This window comes from Cebidichthys violaceus, unplaced genomic scaffold, assembly GCF_023349555.1.
Source record: "Cebidichthys violaceus isolate CVI_PGR_0920_01 unplaced genomic scaffold, fCebVio1.0.p SCAF_20, whole genome shotgun sequence".
Classification (NCBI taxonomy): Eukaryota; Metazoa; Chordata; class Actinopteri; order Perciformes; family Stichaeidae; genus Cebidichthys; species Cebidichthys violaceus.
The window spans coordinates 10,990,311-11,006,471 of record NW_027176373.1 but is presented as its reverse complement, the minus strand read 5'-3'; the positions used below and the strand labels follow the sequence as shown (position 1 = coordinate 11,006,471).

At 43.6% G+C, this 16,161-nt stretch overlaps 1 protein-coding gene across 2 annotated transcripts in view; it reads left to right on the top strand.

Moving 5' to 3' along the window:
* LOC137876601 (cell adhesion molecule DSCAML1-like) overlaps positions 1-16,161 on the top strand; it is a 52,304-nt gene that overhangs the window by 34,306 nt on the left and 1,837 nt on the right. Inside the window, exons 10-32 of one of the 2 annotated variants that reach the window (XM_068716327.1) lie at positions 125-244; positions 338-514; positions 1,084-1,283; positions 1,592-1,688; positions 1,884-2,012; positions 2,100-2,267; positions 2,410-2,480; positions 3,746-3,986; positions 5,124-5,270; positions 6,274-6,429; positions 8,215-8,354; positions 10,707-10,860; positions 11,429-11,546; positions 11,683-11,846; positions 11,957-12,055; positions 12,344-12,532; positions 13,191-13,478; positions 13,570-13,725; positions 13,836-13,866; positions 13,984-14,102; positions 14,222-14,374; positions 14,603-14,803; positions 15,348-15,659. In XM_068716327.1, coding sequence (XP_068572428.1) covers positions 125-244; positions 338-514; positions 1,084-1,283; positions 1,592-1,688; positions 1,884-2,012; positions 2,100-2,267; positions 2,410-2,480; positions 3,746-3,986; positions 5,124-5,270; positions 6,274-6,429; positions 8,215-8,354; positions 10,707-10,860; positions 11,429-11,546; positions 11,683-11,846; positions 11,957-12,055; positions 12,344-12,532; positions 13,191-13,478; positions 13,570-13,725; positions 13,836-13,866; positions 13,984-14,102; positions 14,222-14,374; positions 14,603-14,803; positions 15,348-15,659 — 3,630 coding nt within the window. Of the gene's footprint in view, positions 1-124; positions 245-337; positions 515-1,083; positions 1,284-1,591; positions 1,689-1,883; positions 2,013-2,099; positions 2,268-2,409; positions 2,481-3,745; positions 3,987-5,123; positions 5,310-6,273; positions 6,430-8,214; positions 8,355-10,706; positions 10,861-11,428; positions 11,547-11,682; positions 11,847-11,956; positions 12,056-12,343; positions 12,533-13,190; positions 13,479-13,569; positions 13,726-13,835; positions 13,867-13,983; positions 14,103-14,221; positions 14,375-14,602; positions 14,804-15,347; positions 15,660-16,161 lie in introns of both variants that reach the window. The other variant, XM_068716326.1, reaches the window with a different exon arrangement.

Sequence of the window (16,161 nt, the reverse complement as noted above, 5' to 3'; positions counted from 1 at the left end):
TGTGCAGATGGAGCTTAGGATTGTACATGTTATTTTAGGAACACTACACAGTCTTTTAAACTTTTACTGCAAGACCTTCTTTTAGTTCTTCCATTAAGGTTAATCACATTTTTTTGTTTCTCAGTGCCACCACGTTTTGTTGTGCAGCCCAACAATCAAGATTGTATCTACGGCAAAGCTGGAGTTCTCAACTGCTCTGTGGAGGGTTACCCACCTCCAAAAGTCATGTGGAAACATGCTAAAGGTAACATCATCCCTGCCAACAACATCATAAATACTAAATCAGGTGAACAAGGAGAAATCAAGCGCTAACATGCATTTACTTTGTGTGGTGCAGGTGTAGGAAACCCTCAGCAGTACCACCCAGTCCCTCTGACTGGCCGAATCCAGATCATGTCAAACGGCTCTCTGCTCATCCGACACGTGCTTGAGGACGACCGTGGGTACTACCTCTGTCAGGCCTCCAACGGAGTGGGCTCAGACATCAGTAAGAGCATGATCCTCACTGTCAAGAGTAAGTGTCAATCATACTCTCTTTGGCTTGAACACTTTCATAACTACATCTCCTGGATTGCACATACACTGTACACAGAGACAAGCCTTAGCTTTTTTTTTAGGGGAGTCAGCTCTTCTGAGATGCACTTTTGCCCCAGGCTAGTGAAGCCTGTACTGAACCTAACAAAACCTTGTCTCCGTCCTGCACATCACTAACTGGGGGTATCTTTGCTATTGATTGATGTGTTCCGGCTGCCGGTCTGTGGGCTCCTGAATGTTTGGTGGGGAAAAGGACTGATGAATTAGTGATGAAAACAAAACCGCAGGAACCCGTTCAATCAATAATCTATGTCTGAGGAAAGGAGGTGGAAAAAGAATCAGGAGTGGAAGAAGAAAGCGGACAGGGAGGAGGTAGAGTAAGAGGGCCAGTGGGGCTTGAAGCGTGAAATGAAATTGGAAAACGAAGTGCAGAATAGAGATGTCTATACATCTGTAATATATCCTTCAATACCACATCCCTGTTCCCTCGTCTCATTACTCCATATAATGCCATTCGTCACACTGACATATGTCTGCGATTCTGCTCAGTTCCTGCCATGATCACCAGCCACCCCAACACCACCATGGCAAGGAAGGGCCAGACCAAGGAGCTGAACTGCACAGCACGTGGCGAGCAGCCCATCATCATCCGATGGGAGAGAGGAGACACCGTCATTGACGCTGAGAGAAACCCCCGTTACTCCATAACCATCAATAAGAAGGGCGACGAAGTCATCTCTACGCTTAAGGTTAGATACCGAATACCGCACCCAGGAGATGTTGAACTGAGCATAATGCCCTCACACCATAACTGAGAGGGATTGTTAGGTGCTGTGTGGAGAATAAACAGCAACTTCAATTTTCTTTCTGTAAAAGACATTCTGTGAAATAAGAAGTGTAATTTTTTTGAAAATAAGGCCACAAGCCACAAATGCTACATAATACCTCTCAGCTCTTAACTGTAGGGAAATACCCCGAATTTTTTGTTATTGCCGGGAGTTAAAGACGATCAGTGTGGCACATTGTAACATTTTTCTGTTTATGTTGATGCTCACAGCTGAACCCAGCCGAGCGAGGAGATTCTGTCTTTTTCTCCTGCCATGCCATCAACTCCTATGGAGAGGGTCGAGGGCTCATCCAACTCACTGTGCAAGGTATCCCTAACACAAACTGTACATGTCTCACAACCTTCTTTAATTGACTGAAACATTAGGCCTCATAACACAGTCTATGTGGATATGTAAACAGTCCAGTGGGAAAATGTCATCAAATCAGATCTCCCAACGCTTTAGTTAAATACTGCAGGTGAAAAGCTCTTACCTTCCTCTCTCTCTCACACAATCATACAGAACCACCAGATCCCCCTGAACTGGAAGTGAGGGAGGTGAAGGACAGGAGCATGAACCTTCGCTGGATCCAAAGGTTCGATGGAAACAGCATCATCACCAGCTATGACATCGAGTACAAGAACAAGTCAGGTGGGTATCCTAAATGTAAATGTGTATTTCCGATTGTTTTTAAGATACACGTCTTAAAAAAAACTCAATTATTTTTGTATTTGACAGATTCCTGGGATCACATGTACACAACCAGGAACATCTCACCCACAAACAACCAGGCCAACATTGTCGAGTTGCACCCGGCTTGTGTTTACAGCATTCGCATGTACTCCTACAACAAGATAGGCCGAAGCCTTCCCAGCAAAGAGCTCACAATCAGTACTGAGGAAGCACGTAAGTGACTGTTTTCTCCTCTAGAAAGCACATTTGTCTGTTTTTTCTTTACATCTGCTTTACTTTTTCTGAAAACAGTCATTTTAAGGGCTAAGAATGTTGACTTTAACACTTGATTTTTATTCTTATCTTCCATCAACAGCGCCTGACGGGCCACCAATGGAAGTAATCCTCACACCAATGACATCGCAGAGCATACGGGTTACTTGGAGGGTAAAATCACTACTATGATTATTATTAATATACCCAGTGAACGAATACCTCTGTCTACACAACAGTTCAGTTAAATGTTAATGTTGTCCTGAAAACTGAATATATGCCCTGTATGTCTTAACCTATAATTTTCTTCAAGTTTAAGCATGCCTAAACGTTCAATTTATTAATACACTGCATGGTGACAGGCTTAATAATTAATATATTGTTTTCTTAAGCAAGAATTAAGTCAAATATGCAAATATTTAAGCTTTTGCTGTTAGTACCGTATTTTCCGCACTATAAGGCGCACCGGATTATAAGGCGCACCTTCAATGAATGGCCTATTTTAGAACTGTTTTTATATATAGGGCGCACCGGATTATAAGGCGCATAGAATAGAAGCTACTACAGCACAGTACCGGTGTTTACCGCTATTACTTCGGCGACGCCCCTGACTACGGTAGCCGTAATGCTGCAAGTGGTGCGGCTTTGTAGTTTACCAGTCGTACTGAAACATTTTGACAGAGCGCCGTGAACAACCAGTATGGATCAACCAATTAACCAATTGATCCATATATAAGGCGCTCCGGATTACAAGGCGCACTGTCGTTTTTTGAAAAAATTAAAGGCTTTTAAGTGCGGCTTTTAAGTGCGGCTTTTAAGTGCGGCTTTTAAGTGCGGCTTTTAAGTGCGCCTTATAGTGCGGAAAATACGGTAGTTCCATATGAGGGATAAGCACTTACACAAACTTTTTGATTAGTTAAAAGATGACAAAGGAGGCCAAAGAATTTTGAGCTATACCACTAGACATTGGTGAAAGTATCAGTTGCAGTAAAGCAAACATAAATACATTCACTCACTACTCTTAACCCCCCCCCCCCCCGGACGGAAGGGGCCGCTAGTGATAACACAACTGAGTGCATCACAGTGGAACTTCACATGTATGGGGAACAGTTAGCTCACTTTTATTGTTTTGGAAGGTGTATTTGGCTAAAAAGCTATCAGCTAACTGGAATACACACACAGCTGACTGCATCGCTGCCAGTCTGTGACTGCTCTCAACCAGAAACACATTTATTCTGTGCCTTTTTATTGGGCATCAACCGTTTGCATGCATATTGTTAAAAAAAAGAAAGAAATTAAACCTAAATGAAAACTTCAAATCACGGTCTCAAATTCTCAAATACTAAATTCAAAAATATCTCACCAGTGATTTAATTGCAGCTAAACAAAGTTTAAGTTTGACATGCCATGCACTTTAGCTATCATCACATTTCTTTCAGGCTCCTAAGAAGGAGCTGCAGAACGGGGTGATCAGAGGCTACCAGATTGGTTACAGAGAGAACGGTCCGGGCAGCAACGGCCAGTACAGCATAGTGGAGATGAAAGCTACAGGAGACAGCGAAGTGTACACCTTGGACAACCTCAAGAAGTTTGCCCAGTACGGGGTTGTGGTCCAGGCCTTCAACAGAGCCGGGACGGGCCCATCCAGTACTGAGATCAACGCTACCACGTTGGAAGATGGTAGGAGAGCCAGAAGAGAAGGATGGATGAAAACAAACATAGATGGCGAGAGGAGTGTAGACACAACTGAGAGAGAGTGGATTGCTAGACCGTGTGTAGGAGTGTGGGAGGACATGAGGGAGAGCGGAGAGAGACAGAAATTAAAAGAACCCTAAAGCACACCTCTTTGATTTGTCAAAAAGAATAGAAAATATAGTCAAATGCAGCAACAGCATGGTTGGTGGTATAGTAATAACGCAGTATATATATATATATATATATATATATATATATATATATATATATATATATATATATATATATATATGTTGTATATATATATATATATATATATATATATATATATATATATATATATATATAGACACACTCACAGACAAATGCGTAGAAATTAATTTGCAGCACATCCCCCATTCTTCTTTCCACTTTAATTAGCACCCTCATTAGGCTGGCAGAGAGCAAGAGAGGAACAAGAAACCCTATTACTCTCTAAATGTCTGCCCAGTCTGCCTCTCCTTTTCTTTATCTTCCTCTTCCTCCCAGTGGTCCCCTTCTCCTTGCCCTCATCCTCTCTATTTTATATCTTTTTATTTCTTATAGATTCTTAAAGAAATATACCATGATCATGGTAACAGTAATAATGATGGTAATTGTCCAGATAGTCGAAAGCTGCTCCAACAGCAGCAATTACCTTAAAGGCGAACATTGTCTTCCTTTAGATTTTATCCTCCACCTCTCAGCTCACCCTGCCCTCTTCATCTGCATTTTAACCCCTTAAGGTGTAGCTGTTTTACTATTCATGTTGCTTTCACTCAAGGCTCTTCCTCCCCTCCACCGACCCCCTTTACACCTCCTCTCCTTTTCCTCTCCGTGCTCTTAAGGCTAGCAATGAACAAGGAGCTATTAACAGCTAATTTGAGCTTATTTGACTGATTTGTTTCAGCAGAGATTGCCTCTTTGTTGTTGGTGTTGAGTAGTCATCAATTATATGTGCTTCAGCCGCCATGCCAGATCAGTCAGGTCTTCTTAGCAACAGCAATAACCAAGGATTTTTGACAAGTAGAAATTGTTAGAACAGCCTCATAACGCATGTATTTGAACCATGTAGCACTAACACTCGCCCCATGCTCTCTATAGTTCCCAGTGAGCCTCCGCAAAACGTGCGCGCCATCTCTGTGACGTCGGACGAGGCGGTGATCACATGGGCAGAGCCTCCACGGCTGACGCTGCACGGTGTGCTGAAAGGCTACCGGGTTGTGTTTTGGTCCCTCTTCCCTGACGGAGGTGGGTGCTGTGGGGGCCAGGCCCAGTGGCCAATGCAGAGTAATTATCACCTATCTCATTCTAAAGTTCACCAACACACCCCTCCCACCCACCTACTGTACCTCCCTGTCAGTGTTGTGAGTCAGAATGTGTTAATATGTGTCTGCACTTTTCTCATAAAGCACTTCCTGTTGCTGTGTGTCTTTGGATTTGTCCATGTTTGCCCTTGTTTCTTTGTGTCTTAGATTCTTAACACCATCAATATTGATGGGATGAGATTACATTTACAGTACTTGAGTGTGTTTGTGCTCCTATGTCTGTTCAATCCTGTGTCCTAAAAATGTTTTTCATATAAGACTAAATTTGAAAATTCAGAGTATATCTATATCTGAGCTGGCAGCTAACAGCGCTAACAGTGCAAACAATGACCGCAGTGCTGACAGAGCTAACAGTGTTTACCTGAGGAGTAGCGGAGGTTGGGCGCTACGCTTCTGCAACGATGCAGTCGGTTGGAACGACGTTATCAGCTGTAACCTCCGTATGAGAGCAGTGCAGAGAGCGGCCATTAGCTATCCACTGGGGTACTCTTATATGCATTAACATGCACTAAAAGGCACACGTGTCCAGCTTGTCTATGTAAACAAAGCACAGAGAAGCTCAGATAACAACACACACAGAGGGAGAGCGACTTAATTACTCCCCTTTATCTTTAAATAGCAAATAGTAAATACATTAATGCTCTGAATGTCATATAGAGAACCTTTAATCTTAACATTTTAGTAGCCTATAAACTGTGTGGGACACAACTCACAAATCCATGCATCTGCTTTAAGTTTGGTGCTTCCTATAACCAACCATCTATCTTGACTTTCTCCCTACAACTGCTGCCTTGTAATCCAGGCAGTGATCACATTTCCAAAACATATTTAGCAAAGCAAGTTAGTAGTATATAACAGTTTTTTGTAGAAATCGGAGTTGGTTGTGTGCACTCTCAAACATATTTTTTCTGTCCTTCTCTCCTCAGAATGGGGAGAGATGCAGAATATCACCACCCAACGTGAACAGGTTGAGCTGCGAGGCCTCGAGAAGTTCACCAACTACAGTGTTCAGGTGCTGGCCTACACACAAGCTGGAGACGGGGTCCGCAGCAACGTCCTGTATATCCAAACCCGCGAGGACCGTGAGTATACACACACAGACTCGCACTCTAAAGAAAGAGATGTCAGCCTTCAACTTTTTTTGACAATATATTTCAGTGCGGAAATAAGTCCAAATACAGCAGAGCTTTAATTAACTATGCTTACACAGTGTATAGGGTGAGGGTAAAGGGGGTAGGGAGATGGGAAGGGGATATATATAAAAAAGACGCTGTATCTCAAACCCATGTCAAAAGCTCATTCATGCTGGGAAGCTCCATTAGCAGTACTAATGAGAATTAAGAGGCTTTGGGTCCATGGCTCAGGGCTGAGGGAGGGCTGGCAGGAGACACTGGGGGGAGGGGAGGGGTGCTCCCTTGGAGCATATACCATCCGGGAGTCAGCCATCAGCCCGGCCTGCATCCCTTCCACCAGCCCTCTTGCCATAGGCATAGAGATTAACTTCTCTTGGATTAGAGAGAATTAATTTTCTGCTAACACCATTGGAGGCGGGATTACAGCCGGATCCATGTCTCTTTATAGAGGAGGGAGAGGAGGGGCCTGGGGGTTGAAGATGGAAAGATAGAAAGGTGATCACACAGCCTGTTCTTACCCGACAAAACAAATTAACCATCCAAAAAACAGACGTAGTAGTAATGTCATTGCCAAAAAATTATTTTTCTCAGCCGATTTAAATTGGACTGCTAGGACTGCATTCACTTTTGTATTTTGTTGAACCCTTTACTGTGACACATCCTCTGCTGATTGGCACTGTAATGCATAATATATTCATGTAGGTGGGGATGTTGGCTCAGCACCATTGTGCCTCACTTCCTTGTCATCACACGGGCCGTGCTGGCTGTGCAGCAGACTGTCTGTGTGTCTGTCTGGAGTCCTGGGCAGATTTTGGGCACCAGATGGGACTTAACTCTCCCCCCACCTCCTACTGCCACTCCTACTTTGACATGGAGGTCCAGTTATGATAATGGTGACTGCCTCCTCTGCCCCTCCCCAACACCACCACCACCATCATCACTCCCCCAGGAACTACACCTATCATTCTCCCCATTCTTTCATCCCCCGCCTCCCTCTTTTAGAACCTCCCTTGCTACATCTATCCTTGTGGAGTTTTTTATCCCTGCTCATGTAATGTGCAACATGAAGGAGTCCCGACAGCATGGGCTGGTTGAATGACTGGATCAGGGGGCCTCACATAAAAGAAAAAGAGGAATTGGGGGTTGGATTTAGAGAGCCGGGTCTTACAATGCGGTAGCCACCTTCTGTAGACCCCAGATGAGGCCCACTGTCAAGTGCTAGTCCTATTTATGGTGGGGATTGAATAGGCTTGACACTGTGAACCCCATACTGTAAGGCCAATGCGACAAAAGCCTTTCTGAGTATCCTGTGTCCTGATGTGTTTTGGTTTAAGTGTGCATCCATTTTAAACCCTTATAACACCTTTAGATGGCGATGAGAGCATTATGTGGTGTCCAGTGTCCGGCTTAAGTGGCTAGCAGAGGATCAGACACTATTGTCTAATCTGTTTGTGGGTTTGAGAGTTAAGAGAACGCTGGGTGTCACAGAGTCAGAACTGCTGACCAATGTCTGACTGAACATATGTCGACACCGTCCACCCAAAGGGAGTTCTTCCAAGTCCTCCCAGAGCGGCTTAGTGCAGGATAAGACTAGCAATCTGCAAACAAGCCTGCTCACTTTAATAGGCCTCCAACACCCAGCATGTGCATGCACACACAAACACACACACACAAACACACACACACACACACACACATTTCCGCTTTGCTGATGTTCCCATGTGTTCTCTATAGTTCCTGGTCCACCTGCTGGCATCAAGGCAGTTCCCTCCTCTCCGAGTAGTGTGGTTGTGTCTTGGTTGCCTCCACACAAACCAAACGGTGTTATCCGCAAATACACCATCTACTGCTCCAGTCCAGGGTCTGGGCAGCCGGTAAGTCCTTCCTCTGTGTGTGTGTGTGTGTGTGTGTGTGTGTGTGTGTGTGTGTGTGTGACTCATATAAAGGGCCAGTAGAAAATGTTCCAGGTGATTGAGAAGCAAGGAATTTGTGAACTTGATAGAAATCTACCAATGGAAATAATTCATTTTTTATCTACTATTATTAATTGAACGTGTGCGTGTGTGAGTATCCTTGCGAGTGTCTCTCTTTCACCGTGTTTGCACCATCGCTTTATTTCCTGCCCTCCCAGATGAACAGATGAGGTTGTCTTGGCAACCTGATGAGACGTAGATATGCAAATGAAGCAGAGAACAAGCTCACACATGCACACTGCCGCATCAGAAACACACACATACACACATTTACAGACATCACATTTCAACATTTTCTATTTATACACGTGTGTGCTGCATTTTGGTTTTGGTTAGATCGTGTGCACACAAACACCAGCACACAGTGAAATCTGATATCAGGATAGAATCTCACTTTCTTATTATTCACAAATACTCCTCCCTCTCTGTGCATGAGTGCCATGTAAATGAGCATGGGCAGGGAGGAGAGAGAGGGAGGAAGGGAGGGGGGGAAAGGAGGTTGAGAGGGAGAAAGAGACACACCATTAGAGGTAGGGAGAGACTGAGGGGGAAATGAGAGGAAAAGAGAGAGATGAGGGGAGAGGGAGAGAGTGAGAGACGGGCTGGGAAGAAGGGAGGAGCAGAGGAGGGTATCAGTCACATCGAGATGAGAGTGCTTTTGTCCGTCTTTTCATTATCTCCCCGTATCACTCCCTGGATCACCACAACACCGCCGCTCTGCTGAAGGAATGTTCGAACGCACCCCCTACACACACACATCCCCCCCTCCTCCTTCCCTCGGTCCCTCCATCCTCTCCTCTTCGCTGAGCTAGACGAGGGGGATAGAAGGAAAGAGGGGAAAGCAAATGGTGAAGGAACAGATGATGAACACTGAGAGATGAACAGATTAAAGAGATAGAACAGAGGATCGACTTGAGAGAGAACAGTGTTTTTGTGTGCGCGTTGGCATGTGTGTGTGTGTGTGTGTGTGTGTTTTGTGCCTGCAAGTGTATGTGAATATTTTCTCAAAGATGTGTTTGTTGGAAAAATATCCACAGGAGCACCGAGGCCTAAAATACAAATGTTCTTAACCCAGTTAATAAATCTGTGAGGTGATATAATTTAATTTGTGTCAAATTTATTTGGAGTAATCTGCTCTATTCTGTCTTGTCCAAAAAAAATTAAAAATAAACGGGGAAATCCATGCACTTAACCTTGATGCATGTTCATTTATTTATCATACTTTTTTTTTAGTAATTAATACTTAATTGTAACGGTCCTGAAACTGTTACGATTCTCAAAACATTAAATGTAATCACCACATTAATTTGTGCTGTGTAGCACAGCACTTATCGTGTCCTTCATAAGGCTGTCACTTTCTCAAAACATTAAACTTGTGTGTCAAAGGTAAATAAATTCATCTATGAGCAAATCGCTGCCTTCACAATGACACTTCCATTCATCATTGTTTCACTCAAGACTGTCAAAAGTTTACTGATTAAGGTTTCTTGCCTGCTTCAGGATGTTTGCCAGTAATCTTCTGAGTTTTTCAAAGCACTGAGTTCACAGGGCAATCTGCATTAGTCCTTAGAGAGGTCATTCATATTTGACAAAGACAGGTCCCTATTCCAAGAACCAGCAAATACAAACGAGAGAAATAACTAATTGGAGAACATCTGGATGCCTAAATTAATTTAAGCAATAACACAATTCATAAGGAATATGAATACATATCAGAGTTACACATACATCATTTGAGGTCAACCAAAGACAGCAAAATTCATCCTAAAATGAGCACAGTTTACAATTTAGAAACAGAAGGCATTTGGGAAGATATAGTATATAGAAATAAAAAAAATAACCTACATGAATTTACAGTAATGGATCCCTGTCAATATAGCACACAGGAATTTCCCATGCCATCTTTTTAGAATCTCTATTTACTCTATGTCTGTGTTAGTGTTAAATGCACTGTAAACTCTGTTAATTGAAACACCTGTCCCACACACTAGACATGTCAGCCTCATAATTTTATCTTTAAGAAGGCAAGCTGTGCTGATATCTGATCTATTTAAAATGACGGCTGCGAAAAAGTTCACTTCTTTTGTTCCCAAGAAAATTAAGACTTGAAATGAGAAAGAGCATTGTCTTTCAATACCCATTTGGGAGGTATGAGCCGTCGACACTTTTTTAGTCCGAGAGCGGCCACGAAGCCTGTCGTGTCACTGTCTCATCACACTTTGCTAACATGACATCGCATGTCCTCTGTCCCAGGCGCCCAGTGAGTACGAGGCCAACCCAGAGATGCTCTTCTACCGTATCACACACCTTACCCGTGGTAAACAATACCACATCTGGTCTGCAGCCGTGACAACTGCCGGCCGTGGCAACATCAGCTCAAAGGTCACAGTGGAGCCTGCTGGGAAAGGTGGGTCCTTCGGGCGAGCCTGTAGTGGAGGAGAAGGATAAAGGGATTTCTGTAAAGGTTATGAGGGAGAGCGCTCTAGAGATGGCTATGAAACGGCAAAATGATCTCCTGTACACAAATCTCTCTCATCACCCGCTCTCCTTCTCTCTCTGTCCTGCTCTCTCTGTTATGGATTGACAGCCATAGTATTGATTAAGTAGTGGCTATGTTGCAAGAAACACTGTTGTTAATTATGTGGTGATGAACAGGGCCTATCCAGTAAAATGACCCTTGGGGAGAGAGGTAGCAGGCGAGAATCAATAGAGACGAGGATCTATGGAGAAAAGATAGACTGAAACTGAGAGGTTAGAGGAGGGGCTACACTAAAACACTATGCTACAGCTTTTTATTCCCTTAGAAGTGAGTAAAGGCCTTTCCCCTCAGGACAACTGGGCCAATCATTCAGCAGAGATGTGCAGTTAGACATCTGAAAGTTTGAAGAAAGACATATTTGTGAGAGAGATGCTGAAGCAGTTTTTGTTTTCGTCTTGGTGTAGTCAAAAGATTCATGACTTTTTTGTGTGTGTAGTCCCGGCTAAGATCCTGTCCTTTGGGGGAACGGTGACCACACCCTGGAAGAAGGAAGTGCGTCTGCCCTGCAGCTCAGTGGGAGAACCCGCCCCCACAATTAAATGGACCAAAGACAGGTCAGAGCTCATCTTACGCCACTTATATGTCAGCATCATGACTTACACAGACAGACAGTGCTGCATGTGAGAGAAAAACAAAATCACTTACTTCTGGAAGGAGATTAAAATCTGTAACCTGTCTGTATTTCGTCAGTGAGGACTCTGCCATTCCGGTGACAGCTGACAGTCAACGGCAGATCTTATCCAACGGCACACTGGTGCTACGTTCAGTCAAAGCGGAGGATTCTGGGTACTACACCTGCACTGCCACCAACACGCTGGGCTTTGACACCATCATAGTCAATCTGGTGGTGCAAGGTAAGAAGAAGAAGAGAAGATGTCTCGGAGTGGAACTCCAGTGGAGGACGTGTTTCCTTTGTGATGTTTCTGCTCTGCTGTTGAGTCATTGTTTTTGTGTGTACATCCAGTTCCTCCTGATCAGCCTCGCCTGACCGTCTCCACTACCTCCACCTCCTCCATCACCCTGGCTTGGATCCCTGGTGACAACGGGGGGAGCTCCATCAGGGGTAAGACTTTCTGTGAACAGAGAAACACCTGCCCACCTTGCAGCTGTCTCATGACAACACATTCTTTCAACACGCTTCACCCTCTTGCTATCAGTTGTTCTAAATCTATAAATAACATGATAAACAATGTTTCTGTGCAAGTAGTAGTCAAACTAGAACTGATTGTAGCTTATTGTTGCCCCCTGGTGTCCAACAGATGTAGCAGCAGCAAAGACTCTCCACAGTCTTTAATTTCTTGGATTTACATCAGTTGTTCTAAATGACTTGACGTGCTGTGTGATTCTGCAGGATTTGTGCTGCAGTATTCTGTGGACAACACAGAGGAGTGGAGGGATGTGTTCATCAGCTCTAGTGAACGTTCCTTCAGGCTGGACAATCTGCGCTGTGGAACCTGGTACAAGGTCAAGTTGGCAGCCAAGAACAGCGTGGGCTCAGGGCGCATCAGTGAGATCATTGAGGCTAAGACACATGGAAGAGGTGAGGGGTGGAAGCAAAAGTGTTGTAGACATGAGTGAAGCATGAGACAAGAGAACAGACTATAACTCTGGGCTCAAAACAGAATAAAGTTGTCTTTGCGTTTTGTTTTTGGCTTTTGCTGTTCTATCCTATTTAACATTTTCTTTCAAGCAATATGAATTTCTGCCCTTCGCAGATCGCAGGCATTGAAAACATGTATAATTGTCACATAGTTTGTGCAAAAGAAATGCTTTATGTGTAGGGAATTTGTTGCCTGTTTTGTTAATACTGATTAAATTCAAACATTTCTCCAAAACCTTTAAATACCTGCAACAGAAAGACACAGAATGTTGTTGCTGTGATATAGAATTAGATAAAACGCCAGTCTCTACATGGAAATATTCCGAATCAATAATGCAACAAGCTAGGATGACGACTTGTTGTTCTCCATCAACTTTGTCACTTTTCATATTATGACACTGAAACTTTTCCCTATTACTAAGACCTTGTATTTAGGAAAAACTTAAATGAATTAAATGTGAAACAGCCCTTTTAAAGATAGTGTTCTTCTCAGGTGGTCAATATCACAAATAAATAAAGACATACTATATTGCTTTGTTGGCATTATCACCATCTTTCTAACCTGCCGTTGTTCTGTGTCTGCCACTCTTCTCTACAGAACCAGTGTTCAATAAGGACCAGCCGCTGCTCACCCACATCAACTCCACTCATGCAGGTCTCAACCTGCAGGGCTGGACCAGCGGCGGCTGCCCAATCACTGACATGATGCTGGACTTTAGGCCCAAAGGTACCTGGGCCTGGCAGAGCCTCAAGGCCAACTCCACCACTCAGCTCTTCCTCAGTGAGCTGCGTGAGGCCACCTGGTACGAGCTCAAAATGAAGGCGTGCAACAGTGCTGGGTGTGGCAACCAGAGCTCCCAGTTTGCCACCACTGACTATGATGGCAGTAAGTGTATCCTACATCTTTTCCTATTTGACTGCCACGTGCACTGAAATTTCTTTACTAAATATTTTTGTCATTGCCCTTCTCTCCACAGGTACAATCCCTCCCATCAAATCAGCTCGTGGAGAAGGGGATGATGTGAAGAAGCTGTTCTCCATCGGCTCTCCCGTCATCCTCGTTACTCTGGGTGTTGCTTTGCTCTTCATTATCCGCAAGAAACGCAAAGAGAAGAGGCTTAAGCGTCTTAGAGGTGAGATCAGAATTATTGTGTGTAATTAATTAATGTAACAAAGAGTGACGAGTTGAAACGATTGTCTTCACAGCCAGTTATAATCTAATTAAGATTTTGTCTTCATATAGATGCTAAGAGCCTCGCTGAGATGCTTATCAGGTAAGAGCCAGTGTTTTACGGGCGTATTTTGTGTGCCTACTGTGTAGAGGATGTAATATTTCACATAGGTCAACCTTTGGAAAACTATATGCATTAATTCCATGTGTGTGTGTGCAGCAAGAACAATCGCAGCATAGACACTCCGGTGAAGGGCCCTCCTCAAGGACCGAGGCTCCACATTGACATCCCACGTGTTCAGCTGCTCATTGAGGACAAGGAAGGCATCAAACAGATAGGCATGTGGCTGAACTTAACAACAGCATAAACTAATTAATCACTGTATCACGCATGTTCTAGTATCTTCTATGAGATAATTAACATTTAGTTGTATATCCTCATCTTTTGCTTGCAACAGGGGAGGACAAGGCAGCGGTGCCAGTGACAGACACAGAGTTCAGCCAATCAGTGAATCCACAGAACTTCTGTACCGGCGTGTCTCTGCACCACCAAGCCCTTATCCAGAACTCAGGGCCTTTGATTGACATGTCAGACATCCGCCCAGGCACAAGTGAGTTGGTTTTTTTTGCAAATCAAGCTTATTGCATTACACTTCACAGCTCTTACAGTGATAGAACATGAAATAGTTTGAGCAGCTAAATCCACGTGAAAGCTTCGATCTCGTATTGAATAACACTTCAGACAGTAAAGACAGTATGTGGTTGTCTTGACAATCAATATATGGATACACAGTCTTTGTACTACCAAGCTGTTCTTTAATCACCGTGACCTCTCTCAGACCCCGTGTCCAGGAAGAGTATAAAATCAGCCCACAGCTCCAGGAACAGATACTCCAGCCAGTGGACACTAAGCCGACCGAGTCAGAGCCAGTCGACAGCCTCGGCGCGAACTCTGACGTCTGACTGGCGGACGATGGGCTCCCACGGCATCACCGCCACCGAGAGTGACAGCTACAGTGCTAGCCTGTCGCAAGATACAGGTGGGTCAATCCCAGCCAGCACCCCTGATACAATGACACTGCAGCTCGTATGTACTGCTATTGCTTTTATGTTATTACCATTTTTAAGCAGCAGATCTTTTATGAAAATAATTTTAAAAATCTTAAGGTTCAACATCAAAGTCTAATCCAATCCAGCAGCATATGAACAGTATGTACACCATAACACGCATTCTCAAATTACCAAATCAAAGAATTGAGAAAATCTATTATATTCTGCCTGACACTGCCTAGTACTGCCAGTAACACTATTACAAAGTAACAAGGTACTCTAAAACAAAAAGAGAGTGAAAAGAATGATAATAATTAAGATTACAAATGAACAAAACCATATAGTTTGCCCACTCCCCAAAATTCATAAACTATGAGCTCCCAACCAACAGTTTTCTCTATAACAGACATTTTCAGGTCAACCTTTTCTAAATAGAAACTAAACTTTTTTTAATCAATCAAACCAGTTAAGTAAGAATTGTTGCCACAATTATTATCTTAAATATATTTATGTATTTTATGTATATTTTTCCAGATAAGGGTCGCAACAGCATGGTGTCGACAGAGAGCGCCTCCTCCACTTATGAGGAGCTGGCGAGGGCCTACGAGCACGCTAAGCTGGAGGAGCACCTGCAGCATGCCAAGTTCACCATCACAGAGTGCTTCATCTCCGATAGCTCATCCGACCAGATGACCACAGGCACCAACGACCCGGCTGACAGCATGACCTCCCTCAGCACACCGTCCGAACCAGGCATCTGCCGCTTCACTGCCTCACCGCCCAAACCGCAGGACTATGACCGCGGTAAGAATGTGGCTGTGCCCATTCCCCACCGCGCTAACAAAAGTAAGTATGAAAAGATGCATGAATACCTGCTTTTTCTCCTAAACCAACACAAGGAATTTTATTTACAGTGACTTAAAATTATGGGAAAAGGTCTTCCCTTGGCAAAAGAACAATAAAAAGGCATAACAACAATGCTGTAATAGAATCCAAAGAAATTTCACTGAACAAATAAAAAATTACTAAAACTATATATAAATACATAGCGGGAATGGACTACACTCTCTGGGAGTTGGTGTGGGGATGCTAACACACCAAAGAAAAGTTTATCTGCCACAATAATGTGGATAATAAAGATAAACAGGTAAATCCCACACTGTTACTATGAATGATCCAAGTTGAATCAAAAACCAAGTGGTCATCTTGAATTTTCCTGGCCCGATATGTCAAAGCAATCACTCAGACGCATCGGTTTTCCTGCAAACAAATCCCAATCCCAAATCAAAACCACACCAAGTCATGAATTATATTAAGAAAAGAGCCCGGGCCATATTTATTCATATAC